The 19,024-nt window shown below is 36.4% G+C and overlaps 1 protein-coding gene across 2 annotated transcripts in view; it reads right to left on the bottom strand.

The window, feature by feature from the left end:
• Positions 1-15,559, bottom strand: part of LOC124403984 (calpain-C) — a 34,262-nt gene extending 18,703 nt beyond the window's left edge. For both annotated transcript variants that reach the window (XM_046877761.1, XM_046877762.1), the window contains exons 1-3: positions 15,154-15,559; positions 7,770-7,913; positions 2,383-2,452 (exon numbers count right to left, since the gene is read on the bottom strand). In XM_046877761.1, the coding sequence (XP_046733717.1) occupies positions 2,383-2,452; positions 7,770-7,913; positions 15,154-15,162 (223 nt within the window). In that variant the 5' untranslated portion in view covers positions 15,163-15,559. The remainder of the gene's footprint in view (positions 1-2,382; positions 2,453-7,769; positions 7,914-15,153) is intronic.
• Between the last annotated feature and the right edge of the window lie 3,465 nt (positions 15,560-19,024).

Raw genomic sequence — 19,024 nt, forward strand, 5'->3', positions numbered from 1 at the left:
AGAGCATTATTTTGAAGTAGTTCCCCCATAGGACGCGATATACACGTTATACACGTGATTTACCCACACCTATGCAATACCTCTCTATCCACATCGCGTCGCGAGATCAGAATCGAGGAAGTAGGCTTCGCACGCTATAAGACAAGCCAATATCATCATACATATGCGCGCGTAGAAAGTAGCCTGCTGGTCACTTGGTAGTGGACAGTGACTAATGACGCGAGTAAATTTTTTTTCACCTAACTAATATGCATACCTATTATCTAGGCACACGACGAGACTGCAGATAAGAACGATTGAGCCCTACTATATACGTAGGTTTGACTCCTTAAGGATGTAGGTACATACTGGTGTGTAAGTCGAAGTCGTGCTGCCAGGTTAGTGAAAATTGTACAAATTGTTCGCATTTTTATTTTTAAACACCTGCTTAAAAGCTGGAAGCGATTGTCAGAACCGTAACAGAGAGATTTTACTTTTACTAATTTTTTGCCACTTTATGTTGATGATGGTCTTTATGGAAATGGTTAGATTGTCAGTGTAAAGTTATGAACAATGACAAGTCAAATAAATCTGGTATGGTTCGGACGATCGCTTTCGAATTTTACACCGGCTTTCAAAATAATGGTGATGACAATTTGTGTAATTTTCGATCACCCAGCACGATTTAGAACTACGTGTCTATATTTCGAAAAATTATTAATTCCAGCTCTTTGAAGTATGATTGCTTTATAGAATTATCGAATTAGCTGATCTTCAAGATATTATTTAAACTGCAAACTCTAGGACAAGTGAACATTAGAATAAAGACAGAATACTATGCAAATTGTAATTCAATTATACTGGCTGAACATATAATGATGATTCGAAGTTGATTGAAGTCGGACTTGGACAAATTTTATTTTATGATCAGCGTGAAACTGATGATTCAAGTTCGAAAGGTTTAACAAAATAAATGGCTGGCAAAAATAAAAAACCTTATCATCAAAAATCTTTCGAATCTTCAGCTTTTGGGATACATACTTTTCACAATACCGATGTGATTAGGATTCAGAATGATTCGTATTAAATTGGAAAATCTCTTATAATTAGAGCATAATTTTCTCTTTCGAAAAAACATGAATATAGGTGCCTGCACGTAGAAAAATTTATGCACGCATCGTGGCTTTGAATTTCACAACTTTACCGTCCGCATTCCAGAGTGTAACTATATATATATATATATAAAGGCATATATATGTATACAGACATTACAAACATTACATAGCTATAAATTAGAAAGTGCAACGCCAGTATCGATCGATTCATGTGTTCAAATTATTTTTTCCTCTCCCAAACGCGTTTTAGAAATTTCCGACAGGCACTCCTCGAGCGATTTCCTGTTTAAATTTACCTAAGAAAATGAATCCTCCTCAATCCGCGGGATAAAGAATCTATCGACTCGAAATGCGGCACCATTAGTAAGTGAGTCAATGGGACAAAATAATTTTCACACATACAATTATTGAGAGTTGGTTAAGCAGGCGTGAAGTACCGCTGGGTCAACGAAGCTAAGTTTTATTTTATAAGTGGGCGGGAATTTTGAATGGTAAATATAGGTATAGTATAATTAATAGACCACATTGACATATATACGTACACACCATATTCATCCGTTTTATATTATTTTACACCGAATTTTTATTTTTTACTCGCACAATTTTGAAAGCTGCTTATGAATTGTTGAGTTGAGTGTCCCAATGCGACGTGGAATAGTATAGGAATTCAGAAGCAACTGTCTATGGTATTAAGAATACAGATATTTGCTACATACTTAAATGCATGCTGTGTGGAAATTGTATATTGGAATGTCGTATCAGAAAATGACTAAAAAGTTTTTAATGGTTGTTGTACCTAACGATCATCAGTCTAGAATTTAAGGGGCCTTGTGTAGAAGAAGGGAGGAGGAGGAGGAGCCAAGAAAGAGGTTCAGAAAATAGATCCAGAAGACGAAGGCGGCACTGCAGTAGGTGTGTAAGAGGAAACCGGTTTCAGCTCTGATTTCGTTCGATTTGAACTCAGGAGCGTACAAAGCAAAGTCTGTAAGTATTTAATTATACGTATTTCGTTGTTGCCTATACACGAGATGATTATTCGAGGTCTGTAAGCTCGTTCGGTAGACCGAATGTAAACGGAGGAAATGTCTCGATGTTAATTTCGCCGGCCTGGTTAGCACGCATAATTTTCTATAAAGAAATATGCATAAATGCATATCACGCGTGCGTTTGTATGCAAATAATTCGTTGACCCTTGAAAAACTGGTACGAAAACACGCGTTTCACAAGTTATTTATTCATTTATTTATTATGATTATTTTTATTACGTCCATAGGCGGAATTAACTCACCCATTTTTCCAGGTATGACGTCAAACTGTGTCGGTGCATCGTTGACGAAAACTGGTCTGCTGCAGAGTTCCTGAAATCATTTCAATCATCTGTGTTATTTATTATTATATACATATAATTATGCGGTATAAACTGGCAGCATTTTTTTGAAATTTGAAAATGAATATTCGTTTTTTTTTTTGTGTTTTTGTTCACTATTTTAACTTAGAAGTTGTGGAATTATTTGTAATTATTTGAAAATAACATTTTTCCCAGAGATCAAACGTTGAAGACATATATGAATAAATTTTCTTGATTCTTAAGACTTTGTTCGAATCGTTAAAATAAATTCTGATTAAATTTCATGAGATTTTTCTACAAGTCAAGTTCTCTTTCTACATCTTTTAGAATTTATTTGTAATCAACTAAGACTTCTTGGGAACGAATAACATTTGTTTCAATTTTCCCGATCAGTCTCAACTGATGAGATTTATTTTTTTATAATCATCAGATTTGTACTTTAATCCGTTAGGATTTCGACTTTCGAATAATCTGACAAACTAAACGTTATTTAGTTTCTGGTCATTAAGAGTGTACGTGCAGAATTATTTCTTAGAGAATAATTTTTGCCTCGACAAAATCTGAGCTGAAATAAATTCCTCAGACATCACATGTGTGATCGCTTTTCTATAGACGGAAGATGAAACCTGTTGTTTCGCCAATGATTGTTGTCGCGAACTTTTGTACCGCGAACTTTATTCAGCCGCATTATAATATATATACGCGGGAAACAGACGGTACATTCTTCGAATAATTTACGTCCTCGATTCATATAATGACGAACGTAACGAGTCGTAAGAGCTGCAAGAGTAGAAAAATTGAAGAGAAGAATTGTGAATTATAAAAATTGGCCTTGGAGCCACATACATTGTTTCTAAAAAAAAGATACAAAAAAAAGAGAAGAAAATGGCACATATATAGTCTTTTTTAAATTCCTCTCTTCAATTCAGACTAACTAAAAACTCATCTTTCAACCAGTCAATCTTCAACAATCTGCAGCAATTAATTCGTCGCAGAAGGTCCTCTTACAAGGTTTTGAGACAGGTGTTTTACTGATCTGTATAGTATTCGGCAAAATGTTCAAGGCATCAGCAAGAAAATTGGCCAAGGTGACGAAGAAGATATTATTTAAATTAAATCAATGTATTTGCGTGTATACAATATACAGAAAATACATTGGCGCTGATAGGAATTTGACGATGGCTCGAATACCACGAATTGGTGCTAACGAAGTCGCTGGTCGAATATGGCATTTACAGCTCATCAATAAACCGCTTTTATATTATCGAGGGTTCAATTTTTGATACCTACTGCTGGTTAAACGAGTTATACATATATAATATGCATAATTAACGGCTTCTTCGAAATGCAATAAGTATATATTAATTTTTTACACTATCCTATGGCTGGACTGACCAAATATAAAGTTTTAACCCTTTAAGTCACACATTTTTCGACTCAATATTTTGGCCCGAAATTTGTTACTCGAGAGTTTTTGGGGTCACTGACCACGAATTTGAAGTCAGAATTTAATGATTTCTAAATCAAATATTGCGGATTCAGTATGGCAGTTGTAAAATCGCGAAAACTATCAAAATTTGATGATTCTGGCCGATACTGGTTACTCGTGTGTTTGTGGAGCCGCTGAATCCGAGTCTGAAGTCAAAATTTGATAATTTCTAAGGCTAGGATGTGAAAATTTTTTAGGCGTTGAGCATCTCACCCAATAATAATAATAATAATAATAATAATAATAATAAGAAAAAAGAACCCCACTGTAAAAAGTGATTTGAAGTTTTTTTGCCAGTCAAGCTGGTTCAATTAGTATCAGATTATTCACGAGGTTAATATTAGTTCAACGGCAAGCAACTACAGCTGTAGAGTTCTTATGGCCGATTTTCTTGGTCTTTTCTTGGTCTGTGACTTGCCGAGGCGTCGGTCGCGTCGTCTAGCCATCCGTGACAGTCACGGGAGCTGCTCGCTTTGGCGTTGGGTTAACGTTGACAATAGGCAAAAATCCGCCGAAATCACACGGTGAATTCCAATCAGTATAGAAAAACGGCGTGATTTTGTCGGTTTTGCAAAATTTTTTGGCTGATCGTTATTACCGTTTTCCAAGTCACGTTCTACTAAAGAATTCTAAATTAGGCCTGTCCTAGTTGCGGTAATACTGTCATGAAAATTAAGCAATTTACAGACAATGTTCTTCAATGCTAAACGTATTCGATTTATCAGTTTTCTGCAAAAAAGTAAAAACAAAAAAAAAAAAAAAAAAAAAAAAAAGAAGACTTAGGAAGAATTCTTCGCTCGTTTTAATTATAATCGTAAATCAAAAATGGATCGTTTAAGCTTCGTAAGTTAAGAAATGTTTACAGAAAATTTCGACGCGTTTCTCTACATCTTGGAAAAGAATTTTTATACAGCTATCCGTCGTACAGATCATTTGACATTATTTAAAGCACGTGTACGACTTACTTCCGGACCGGAAACAGTCACCGTTACAAGCGTAGATCGTCTGACGAATCGACTGATCGAGCAGCAACTTACTAGTTATATAGTAGTAGGTTGGCCAGTCACTCGGAAAAAGTGAAACTGCAAGGCTGAGATCACTTTGTGATTCCAATCGTCAAAAGATTTCGTAAACATTATTCACCGCAAGACCTTCGCCGACTCGAGACTTCCGGTCGTTTATAGTATAGCTGACTTCAGATACCTTCGGCTGAATGATTTAGAGATCGGTGCACCTTGCAATTAGTCACGCAAAAAACAAGTAAAAAAAAAAAAAAGAATCTTAATAGGTCTCACAATTCAGTCAGTGCTGATATGATACCGAAAATTTTCGACAATTTCGTGTAGAAATTATTTTCATAAATATTCAATCCATCAGATTTATGAATGAAAGCATTCATTTAAGTACTTCTTATAGTTTATGAAGCATAAATAATTAATTGTTGATGCTGTAGTTGTTCGGGGAACGTATTTATCGGTAATTAGACTTGGTTGTCGTAAACCTCCAAGTTACTACAAATTCTCTTTCGCAAAAATTTAAACGGCTAAATTAACTACCTCGTCTACAGTTTTTCAGTTTGATTAAATAAACAATCTGGATTGAACCTACATCCACAACTTTTTTCTTTCAGTTATATGTAATTATATATCTTACCTTTTCACACAATCTTTCTTTTAACCTAAACAATCGTTTTGGAGGGGGGGGGGGGGGGGGGGGGGGGGTTGGAAAATGCCAAGTGATTTTTGTCTGAACCACTCTAATATACGTATATATATATATATAATTATTTATGCGTTTAAATTAATTTTGAACAATTCTTACTCGAGTAAAAGAAATAGAAAAAAAATAATAAAAATATTATACAAGGTAATTGTAACTGAAAATTCATTGTTTACATCTCGATGTTTCGGCTCTTTTTATTCCATTCCTCCTCCTTAAAACTATTTCAGGTGACGTAAGGCGGTAGGTCGTCGAAATTTTTAGCCGTCTGGCTGCTCGTCGCTCAGGAGGTACAAGAGAAATAAAAGAAATAAAAAAAAAAAAATTAAAAAATAAAACAAAAAATTCCCGCACGTTCTCCGGACTTCTTGCTCTTCGGTATATCTAACTTGTCCTTCGACGAACAAGGCTGTGGATGTTATACACAGAACCGCAGCTCACGTAATAATCCGAGAAATTAATCTCCTAACACACTCTTGCGGTCCCGTCTAACCCACTGATGTTAGGCAGAGTTGCCACGCGTTATTTTGTACTCACTAATTGCTGTCTATGGTCCCGGAGATTAGGGATAATTATCTTTCAGATTCTCAAGATGAGATACCTCAATTTCTCTGGTATTAGTATAGTTTTTATCATCACAGAACTGACATTTTTAAAACAGTTATTTTCGATTAGGTATTCTACGAAATAAATATGCATCACATATATGCAACGAGTTATTGATCGATTTTTATCGTCGTTTAATGTGGCTGATAAATAAGCTGCGAATTACGTCGAGGAAAAAGGTGGCCCGATTGTTTCACGTCAGGTATAATTATGATAGGTTTGAACTTGGTATTGAAGTGAAATCGAATGAAATATAAATTAGCTTTTATTTCACTTTTAATTGACAAAATTTCGAAACAGCATCCAAGCTTTTCCGCTATGCTGAACCGACTTCGAATCGAAAAACACTTGTATCGTATTTTTTTAGTAAGTGGGGTAAAAATGTGTTCCCGACTTTGATTGCTTCATAAATTAGACTATAAATTGGCATTATAATTGTGCTAAGAGAATTAATTATGACTCAAAAAAAGCAGTGAAACGTGTATTAAATTTCGCACGTGGTTAATTATCGCGTGCATAAAAATTCTGCCGCTTACTTTGTCTCCGAATTTTTTCATTTTGCTTCAGACTAAAACAGAGGTAAAATTTTCTTAAGGTTAAACGTTGATGCTGTGTTTTTTCGGCGAGACCTTTTAGATCCCATTTTATCTACATATCGATTCAAGATCCATCGTTAATTCATTCGTAATACACTGATCTCTTGTTCTCGTTACAATATCCACTTTTTGGAAGAATCGACTTTGCCGAAGAATAAGGTAAACTTAAGGTAGACACGACAGTCACGGGGTCTGCCCTCTGCTTGCTCCAGTTCCTCGTCGAACAAGAGCTAGCTAGGACACGTATTGTTACACGTATGTAACTCGGTTACGTTGCATATGCGGAGATGGTGTTGGACATACTCGGCAGAGAAACCGTAATGGATACAGTTCCGATTTAACCACTTGGCCCAGCTAGCTCAAAAGATAAGGAAAACTCAATGCGCTCCCGTTATTCGTAATCGCCGAGAAGAGCTGCACTCTCGAGATCGCGGTTCTTGATTTGATATCCCTTGAGAAGACTTGCTGCCCATAGAGTCCCTTGATATGCGAAAGAACATATCTGCACGTGGGCTTTAAGGTGTGCGAAACTGGTATTCAGGGCACTCGAGAGCTGTTAAGAATGGATCGGCTGGATCGTCTGAACCAAAAGCTAGGAAGAGAGAAGTAAATAACCATTTACGTATGAAAATCTCTTGCAGCAACTTCACAATTAAGCCCGGATTACAGGGATAAACATAAAAAATATTTATTTCAATAAAATCGTGTGATTCTATTTTTCAAAGATACTTTTTTTTTCACACTATCACTGCAGATAACTTTTGAATCAGACAGTCCGACCGATTCATCCTTAAGGAGGACGCGAAGATCAGGACTTGGCATGGTCCTCACGCATGCGGGCGTGGGAATCGATTCTTTTGCTTCAGCTTATTTCTATACCTTACAGTTTTAGTGGTTGCTGAGAAGAGAACAATTACCTTGGGCCTCTTCCACTGAAATTGAAACGGGGGCGTTTGGTGGTAGAAGACAGAGGCTTGGGTTGCTGGAAATTCAGGATCTTCCCAGAGTTCCCCGCTCTTCAAGCACGCTCGCTTGATGCGCTCGTACTCGCTCATCACGTCCTGAAATAAAGAAAAAAGGTTCTCTGGTTAACCGATCTACATTTTTTATTCTTCATCTTCACACTTTCAGGTTTCACTTGCACAGATTTGCAAGATAATCAGTGATGCCGGTGTTGCGATGGATTCCGTTGATACAGATAATGTTGATGAAGAAGGAACGAGGGAAAGAATGGAAAAGAAAATAATAATAATAATAATAATAATAATAGGAAGTTACAGCGAAACAGAAAACACCAGAATCTCGTTAGACCATATAATCGTTGGTATAGTGTTTGCGCTCGTTGATACGCTCCATCGTATCGTGAAGAAGGACGAAAAGGATTAAGATTATATTTCCCATTAACCAGCATCTCGTTAGTTAAACTGTTAGTTAACGTTAAATCCCGCGATTACTCGTGATTAAAGCAACAATTATTCATCTCATGATGCGTTCGTAATTGGAACCATCTTTCGACACGTTCTTTCCTTTTGCTGATTAAAAAATAATTCAGCGTTCAAGGACATGCTTAATTAATTATTCAGTGAAGTTGTTCGCATCGAGTCCGACATAATGTGTCTTCCAAAAATGTTTTTCGTCCATATATTGTAACGAAACAATCGTTCAGACACGTCTGACAAAACTCCTTTTAACCAAAAACCTTCACTCGTCCCTGAAGACCAATTCACACCATATTTCAGCCATATTGTATCCCGGTTTATACACGCTAAAAGTGATCGAAAGATGCATATAATTCAAAGCTAATATTCATTTTGAGTTTGCGAGCAGTTTGAACGGTTCATTTTGAAAGCAGGGCAGCATTGGAGAAGCATCGACAAGAATCGCGGCAACGTCGCGGAGGATGGTTTGAAATGTTTCTAAGGATGCGAAGAGAGTCAGCGATGCAGTTCGGAACGAGGGAAATGGCATTGGATGAGATTCTTGCTCCGCAGAAAGAGCCAGCGAACCGAGTAGTCTTTAAGCCTGCGGGGCCATTGCTGAATGCAATAATCACGAGATACATCCTGACTTTGTGTTAATCCAAATATCTGCACCTCAAGTTTGAAAATTTACGATACAGCGACGGAGTAAATTATTTTGGTAGAAAAATGGACGAGCAATGTCCTCTTGGAAGTTGAAAATTATCAGTATCGATTAAGATTAACCTTCCTTCACCCAAACTTGAGTGTTTTAACTTTTTCTTATTACACATCGGTGAATCGTAAAAGCTTTTTGACAGGTGTCTTGATTTTTAAGTCGCAGTAGTCAAGGTCAATGCCATCATAAAATTATGCTCTGTGATCAATGAAGACCAATTTTTACACGCTCAGATTTTAATAAATCATCGAACGTATAACCGCAGTTTTTTCAGACGATTTTCATGGTAGAGTGGAAGACCATAACGTGGACTTAATCAACAGTTGCTGGGAAAATGTGTCAAATGATTTGTTAGAGGAGTTGAGGTATCGGAACTGTCCAGCATTAGATATTCGTGACTAGCTATTGATATCGTACCTCAAAATTAGTCAGAATATTAGTAGAAGCACACTAAACACCAAAATCGAGCGATGATTCATCATTTGCCCATATGACTCTGATTCCTCTCGAATTTTAGTTTATAGTTAATTACATAACAAGCGTAAGATCGGAGAATGTTTCTTATTCAAGATCGCGGTGAGAGATTGCGGAACAATGATAAAATTGCTCTCCATTTTTTTTATTATTATACACGAAACAATGTGTAGACAGACACCTGCAAAGTAATTCATATCCTGAATAAATATATAATTACTATATACATGTATATTGTGCGGAGACACATGTGGTTCAAAGCAAAGCGTCTGTCTCTGACCTTCGAAATGGCTGCCCACACTTATTGACACAAGTATATCCATGCAGATTGCATTTGCTTTTCTTTGCGTTGGCGATGTGGTGGCTTGGTTACCGTTCTCGCCGATATTCTTGTACTAATAATAATCATTATTATCGGTATTACTGTTATGCCAACTTCGTATAAAGGTGTACATACATAACTATCACTTGCATACGGCTTATTAAATTGCGTATTATCGAGTACCTGCGGTAAATCGTTAATAATCGATACCATGTTTACTGAGCGCAAAGAGAAGGAATGACTTGAAGCCTCGATCCATATTGCACACTATTTAAGCTAAGCTTGGAACTAACTATACTAAAACTAGGGTCGCTAACGCTGGTTTATGGTCAGCGCTTAGGGCTCGATGAACGAGAAACGGATGAAGCTGATTTAGATAAATTACGTTTTTGCCAGTCTAATCCGTCATTCCTTCCGGCGACTGCACGCTCGTTTAGTAGACAGAATTACGTAACGCGAGGCAGGTCAAGATCCGAAACTCAAATTGCTCCCGACGACGTACTCGAGGTGATTGCTCTCAGTTGGCCGAGAATCATACATAGATCTTCATAGAATTTATTTGGATGATCACTTGTTCGACGGTTGGAGAGAGCGAAAGCAAAAAAAAAAAAGCAAACACGTAACGAGATTTGACGGCTGCCTTAGGTACCCTGTTAACACAACGTGTGGAGTACCACCGAACATCTTTTTTATCCCATTAATTGATTTCATCATCCAAATAGGTGTTCTAACACTTGACCATAGTGTAGAAAATTTTACACGTATCTTTTACACTGTTGTTTGATCATTCTGTAAGTTGACTTTACTTGAATACGTTATACTTTGACAGTTTTCATTGAAAACTGACAAGACTTATACAGACACTCTGCTATTTAAGGACTTCGAAGGATCCTCGGATGGTCAGGGTTGCAGGCCACTGACCTTTCTTGCTTGTAAATAATAACTCGTGGATGGTATTTTAATATTCATAGTTTATTACTTCGAAATGACATCACCTGACCGCATCTACAATTCTTGAATTACCGTCGTGGCAATTGACTTGAAGGAGTCAAGCTGCTCGCGTAATGCACTGATCGCGTCTGCAAACTTGATGAATTTACATTCCGGCTGTTTCTGTTTGGACTTGGAAAATATTTACTCGATTTTTCTGATTCATACCGTTGAGATCCATGCATGCACATCAAACACGAGGAATTGGAGTCTCGCGTATTGTTGGTAGGTACCGTGCAAGAGATAATGGTCTTTGGATCTCATAGGTTCCTTTATACTTTCACTTCCGTTAGAACTCACATTGTTTAAACGTTCGTTACAAAACGTTTTTACCTCGATGTCATAACGTTGCTTCTAGGCTATTTATTGAGTTGCCTGTCTTCAGCGTTGCGTTGGTAGGATATTGGTACGTACTTTGTGCCTTGCAACCGATGTTTAGGTATCGTTGCATTAAAGATTTATTGCCAACTTTCAATCAGCAACGTGAACAACTCTTGCGAAAGTTTCAAGAAAATTGGTCAGGATTTAAAGACTATCAAACGTATTCAAAGTGAACTAGAAAATAAGGAATCAACTTCTCGTACCTTAAAACACTCAACGCAATTAGCCTTTTTGCACACTAATTCGTAAAACCACGTCTCGACTACGACCTGTGAAAGATTATTTCAACGACCAATTAAGCCGTTACGCAACAACAGCTTATATATATATATATATATATATATATATATATATAGTACGAATGTTCCGAAGTTACGTGTGATAAGTCACGCATATATTATGTATTGACCAAAGGAGTGAATGTGTCGCATGTGGTCGGCAAAGTGAAAGGGAAAGTAGCGTGAAAGAGGACTCGATGTCGAAAGTGTTAATCGTAAGTGAAGAATACCAGTCGAGTCCAAGGGCCGTTAATTTTTTCCTGAGGTCAGATATTTACAGATGAAAAGCAAACGATCAAGATGAATGATCTTTCTCTTTGATTAGACAATGAGACATTGTCAGGTACAAGTACATTTTAAGGAAGACATGTTCGTCGAAAAGGACCTTAGAGCATATAGTCTTGACGTTATATCAAATCGAGTGAGGATTAACGATCAGCAGCCATTTTTCTAGTGACTACAATCATTTTACAAGAGAATTACGAGAACTACGGCTATGCATCGTGTTATTTAAATAACAAACTCACGCATTATGTCGAGCTACTTAAAACAAGAAACGTTAAGCATTTGATATCAAGATCGGTTCAGATTAAATTGGACTGTTCCGTATTCGGAGTGAAGTAGCTAAAGTCTCAAGCAATGAATTCCTGTCCGTTAACTTTCTTACACTTGCAATTCCGTTGTAGAATAACGATCGATTATTATATACAAAAACCGATTATTACTGGCTACAGAGAAGGAGGTTCTTACAGACTGCAGTGGCCTGCAGTCCACAAGCCGAGATCCGGTAAGGTCTTGGAAGCATGGATGTTCTGGCGAACGGAACGTTGCCTAGGGCCTTACGTGGCCTTGACTGTTCTGGGTTCATCGCATCGTCCTCCTACGTTCTTTAGGCTCCGTTTGTACCGAGATCATGCATTTCTATACCTAGTGCATTACATCTGCGTCTTCCACGTGATACTGGCTTGAGGAGCGGTGCAGTATCTGCAGTATCTGCAGTATCTGCACTCAACGTGCATCGCGTCTCATGTATGCGGCCTCCAATGACCGCGTACTCGTGGGCGGATTATTGAAAGTAAAAATAAGCCTGCATGGTTCACGCGAGGTTTAATGCATACCCAACCCATCGCCCACTGGATCACTGCCCACCAATTATTGCCAAACTTAGTGCCGTCAGAAATTCCGTAACGTTGTTGTTCTTCGATATTTCGTAAGGATTTTTTTGAGCTCGGGACTTTCGGACAGTACAGGTTCTTGGTACCAGATTGAAGTTAGTAACGCGAGATATTGAAACTGAAATTATTGTTTTAAAAATTCAGAACGATTTTGAAGGAGTTTATTGATTGTTCTTAAAAATGAAACGTTACATTAACGTCAAGCTAACGACTTTTCAAAATCGACAAAACACGTCAGACGACTGTAAGTTGAACAAAAAAAAAATTCAAGTTCAACTGCTCGTAGGAATTAAAGGAATTAATTTTTGTTTTTCTTGTAAGAAGAAAGGATTCACATGAATTTTTTAAGGGGTCAAAGAGTTGTCGTAAAAAATCTTTTCGAGGAATTTCTCGGACATTTAATATCCGGTAGGTAACAAATGTTTTTACACTGAGTGAATGCCGTTTGCGGGTGTCGAAATCGGTGATTCGGTCACTGAGTGAATGTCGGTTGTGACACCGATGTTGTTATCCCTTGATTGTGTGGGTAAATGCTGGATTAACAGGAAAAGTAAGCAGTTTTTGACGATATCACCGAATATAATCATTGCCACACAATTTTACCACTACAAAAATCTCCACCGAATGTATTTTAACTTGTAACGTATACTAATAGTCTCTGTAATAGTCTGTAAAATATTACTGTGTACAGTATACGCGAAAACGTTCGAATATGGCGTGCTAAATTTACTTTCATTTTAGATATAGTTTATTATTACACAGTGATATCGTATTATACAAGTAATAATTTTCCCCGGAAAGTATACATGTGTATATATGTATTTATATATTATGTATGAGACATTCCACTAGAAATCTACTTACGTATGACCTTCACTATCGCAGATTTTTTTTTATTTTTGAGTATAGTGGGGAGTAGAATACTAAAAAAAACTATCTTTTACCGGGTTTTAGATTTTTTGGATTACGGGCTTGGTTTTTACTGCGGCTTCAAAAACACAAAAACCCAATTTTCGAATGAATAGCCCCAAAGAATTCTTTGTTGAAAGAAACAAGTAATAGAAAAAAATTTGGGGTTTTGAAATTTATATTTAATTCGATTTCTTTTACTTTTCAATTACTTGTTTCGTCTGTTACCTTTAAACCAAAAACTTGCCCACTTCTATTTTGATCTCAAAATTTTCATTGTCTAACAAAGAATTCCTGACAAAATATGAAGTTAATCGACTGGGGCTGTTTATTCGAAAATGATGTTTTTGTGTTTTTGAAAGCAGTAAGAATCAAATGCGTGATACAAAAAGTTTAAAACTCAGTGAAAGAAGATTTTTTTGTACACTCTACGCCATATTTTATAAGAATAAATAACTTATAAATATACAGATTTTGCATTTTGCAGCGTATATAATATGCAGATTTATTGTAAACTTCTGAGCTCGATCGTGGATTTTTAATTTATAGTTATAAAATGTCAAGCTGAGCGGAACAATAATTTAATTATTGCAGATTTTGGACAATCGGCATTATCCAATTTGCAAAGCTCTACAATACGTATAAGGCAATTTGGCGAATCGCTAACTTGCAAGTCAGGCTTATACAGCGGAAATATAATTAGCCACGGTATTTATTTATAAGAGAAATTATCCGCTCGAGGTGAATATCTATACCTAGTTCTTGTGTGATATGCTTGGGTTTGCTACGGAAATTAAACCAGCTCATCGCTCCAATTAATTTGGTGAAATTACGAGTAAAATTGGCGAGTTATATCGTCAAAGTCTCGGCTTTTCAAACATTCAAAGCTTCGAGCATTCCGATAATGTGATTCAGTTTTTGCAAAATTTAAAATCGTCTCAGAAATGAAAAAGAAATAAATCGGGTGTCAACGAGAATTCGTAACTTTAAAAATTCGTAATTCATTATTTATTATAACTATAATAATTCGGATTTTCCTTAGACTATTTTTTTTCAGTCCTGACCTAAAAATTTTATTTAGATATATCGAAACAAAAATTCCCTCCAAGTTATATCCCTTAATATTAATATTGAGTAATTGACCTAGACGTGAAAAGATTTTGCATTTAAAATACATGTAAATCGAAATATTTTTTTGTTCAATATTCTATAACCCAGCGGAATTTTATACGCAGAATTGAACGATCCTCAAAAGTGTCTAGAACAGCGTAAGTGCAACTTGTACTAGTGAGATGGTAAGTGCGAGTCACTAAAGTTGATTTTCACCCAAAATTCTCGTATTTTAACTGTTACCTCCATAATAATGATCAACTTTACCGAAAAAATGTGAAGAAAAATTTTTTACGGAAATTTAATTTCTTGCAAAAAAGGTCTTTTAGACCTAAATGCTGAGATTAATATTTCTTGAGATATCGAACTTTAACGTACTTGTCGTATAAAATTTGTATAATTTATCCAATCAAACGTTTTAAATTATTGATATTCCAACGAAACAGATCGAATGCATCGAATCGAATTAAAAAAAAATCAAATTCCAATGGCCACACACATATATGTATTATATATGTATACTCACGTTCACCATTCGGAGAGGTTTCCTTTATAGGTAAAAACACTTTCCTCTACACCACCAGCACTTCACTCTGCAATAAAGTTCGCCGCACTTCCTTGATTATCACTAAAATAAAAATTATAACAGTCCATAGACGTATCCAGATTCAACGAAAAAAAAAAAAATCTTTTAAGGGCGCGCAATCATATCAACGCGCAGCATTAAATATCAGCAAACGCGGCGTGTCCTTTTGGCAGTCATGTCCCTAAATTTCCTTGGAATTAAGGCCCTCGCCGAAAAAGTTGGGCCCCGATATTACGGCAGATTGGTTTCCTCGCGGGCCCCGAATCTCGGATTAAATATCGCGGCGCGATCACCGTGCGTTTCACCTTTCGACCAAGTCCTCTCACGACGGGGTTCAACGGGGGACTGACGAGGGACTTCTGCCGGTCCCCGATCCCCGGTCCCCACGACCAGTTATTCCTCCTCCGCGTTTCCCCTCTTTCTTCTCGACTTGCCGCCGCCGTCACGGCATCGCATTAATTATCCACCTTGCGCGAGAGCGACGCGTCTTTCCGTTCTTCGGTACTGTGCATAGGCATCGGACAGGTAGCACATCTACCCAAAAAATCCTCCGATATCCCCGAAGACCGAAGGCCTGGGATTAAACCGCTTTCAGGGGTTTATGGCTGCGGTTATTTAGGATATATATTAGGGTGGCGCAAAAAACCGACTATTTTTTTTTTTTTTTTTTTTTCGAGTCTCGTTTGACAAAATGATATTTTTTGATGTTTTAAGAGCCCACTCCAAAGGACAGTTCGAGAAAATTTTTTTAAGAGGTAGCTCCACATTTTTTAAAACGTCAGAAATCGTCAAAAATCGATGTTTTTTTTCATTCTTTTTCTCGTTACGGTGTAATTTTATAGACAAAAAAAAAAAAAAAAATAAGTTTCCGAAAGTTTCAGTTCAAAATTTGAATTTTGAAAGGTCGCTCAAAATTTTTTTTTCAATTTTTGAGTGCATTTCTTGATTAGATCTTTTCGAGCGACCTTTTAATATCAATATTAAAATTTCATAATTTTTTTTCTTTAATTTAGTAAGAAAGAATCTATAACAATACACCACGATATGAATTAAAAATCGAACACAATACTGAAAATATAATTTTTTCACGATTTTTGACATTTTTTAAAATTTGGAGCTACCTCTTGAAATTTTTTTTTTGAGCCGTCCTCTGTAGTGGGCTCTTAAAACATCAAAAACTAACATTTTGTCATACGAGACTCAAAAAAAAAAAAATAGTCGGTTTTTTTGCGCCACTCTAATATATATATATATATATACAGTAGGGTGGGCCAAAAACAATGACCATTTCTGTCTCGTTAGTCACCATGAAAATATCGTTCAACATGACGAAAATATGATTCTGGAAACGTTTGAGCTCTTGATATCAATATTAAGAGGTGCCTGTTTGCGATTTTCCATTTCCCATTTAAATAATACAGGAATGTGTGTGTGTGTGTGGATTACTGACTGAAGTGCCTATCTAATATAATAAGTGAAAGATATCTGAATATTTTCACCTGAAATATTTTTAATGAAATTGTCAATATTAGTATATATACTGAAATTTAAGAAAATTTGGTTTCAATTGCACCGTTTCAAAAAATACGAAATAATTGATTAATTTTTACCGAATCAATCTAGTAGTGTTCGATTGTTTTTTGGGACTTGATTGATCGATGCATCGATTATTTTTATCTTAGTGGCCATCGCTACTTGCAGTCAAAAGCTTCGAATGATTTTATTGTATACCAAACACTGCATCGCAATCTTGTATCCGACTGACCTGCGTTGAAATCAGGCTAACAGATTTTTATAATACGAAGAAAAAGTCATTTACTTGAAATTAAGGTTAACTTGAACAATATTTCCCGTGATTGATAATAATCACTATTTGACGATGAACAATCGACTGAAATAATTATCAGACATCTTTCTACCTTTGTTTGTGTCGTTGATTTTTTTTTTTTTTTTTTCTTGTCATACTAATAAATTTAGTTCCCAAATTATTTGCTGATTGTATAATTATGTATATACACAATATGCTAGGTCATTTTCGTGACAAAAACATTAATTGCGTATTTATAGAAAGGTAACCACAGAGAACAGTAATAACGTTGTTTGGCTTTTACGACAGTCGTTGCAAAAAACGTTGGATGAATAAAAAACATTAAAACCGCATAGCAAGCATGTTTTGTCACGCACAAAATCGTTCGCGTGTCGGTATTGTCAGAAACGGATGTATGCATGTATATGTCTGTGTGTGTGTGTGTGTGTGTGTGTGTGTGTAAGGATTTTTTGCAAACACGATCCTCGCCGAACCGCCAAACAGATCTGACCAAAATTTTAACAGAATGCTGTTATTGCTGACAGGACGTTCTAATATGCTTTTCAGTAAATTTTATTCCTTTGATTTTAATCCAGATCCAAATACTATTCGAACCAATTTTCTCCGGTAAATTCATTCAAGTTATAGATCCGTACGAGATTATTTTTTTCGAAACTTATGTCAACTACTTTTGAACACACGTACGAATATTAATACTTATTAAAGTTTGCATAACCTTTGAAATTTTTTTTATTAAGATTTATAACGAAAAATTCAGATTAATCCACGAACGAGTAATTTTTTTTAGCAATTTTTCAAATTTTGAAAATATTTTTAATCAAAAAACTATAGGATGACAATGGCCTTTCGGTACCATGGCCCGTCAGGTCCATTGCTTTTTTTGCCGAGAAGAAAGGCCGGCCTTCTGAGGGGGAGAAGGGAAGTCGAGGAGATCGGGTTGATTGTTGCCGGCAGCTATGACGTGTTCAGGTGAAAGCCGGAGCACCGCAGTCCGATCCGTACTCTACCGCAAATTAGGATCAAATGGCAAATCATAGCGAGTCAAGTTGCTGGGTTTGAAGCCCCATGGTTGTGGGATAAAATCGTTGGTAAGAACGGGATTGATGTTTTCCAATTTTTCCTCACTTGGAACCGTTTGCTTTACCATCGTTGGTGAAACAGTTATCTGCACTCGGTCTCGTCGGAGACAATTATCGCAGTCGGTAATAAGTAAAGACAATCATTGCAGTCGATAATAAGTAAAACTGCAATAAAATCGGTAAGAACTGGCTGTGTATCCCGGTCAGTAATCGACGAGAATTTCATAGACTTCACAAATGTGGTGAAGAAAAAGCCTATACATCTAGGTGTCTTTATGTAGACACCTCTGATCGACGTAAGTAATTTTTTTTTTTTTTTTGCTTCTTTGACGCATAAGTACAGAAGCCGTAAAGCGGTACAATCGATGTCTACATTGCCGGCCGAGATAAAAAAATTTTTATTCAAAATTTGTAAGGCGGTTTTATGCAGTGGCATTCAATAACACGAAAAATAATGAAGTTCGGACAATAACATGCGGAATTATTCATTTTTCGTCTGTTTTCAAAGAAAATATTGGAAATGGGCAGAAGCAACTGCGATACGTAACCAACCGTCGGTTATTATAAGTTGTGAATAGCGAGTTTATATTAGCAGCCGTCGGTCACATGCGTTAAAACTTGCACGGAGTTATTTTATAAAATCGTATTTTTGCAGAAATCAATTAACAACTAAAATTCTTATAATTCTGAAAACACTACCGTATACTGAAGTTGCGAAAAATTTGGTAAACCGCTTGAAATTCCTCATATTTTACGATAAAAAAAAGATCATTTCAGAGTTAAGTTCAGGAGTACTTGCGCGAAAAAATGAAGCCGATAACCGGAACGCGGGAATCATTTTTAACATGTTATTTATTGCAAGCGAGCTTGAGAAGGTAGCTATCGTGATATTTCATAATACGTA

This window comes from Diprion similis, chromosome 3, assembly GCF_021155765.1.
Source record: "Diprion similis isolate iyDipSimi1 chromosome 3, iyDipSimi1.1, whole genome shotgun sequence".
Taxonomy (NCBI): domain Eukaryota; kingdom Metazoa; phylum Arthropoda; class Insecta; order Hymenoptera; family Diprionidae; genus Diprion; species Diprion similis.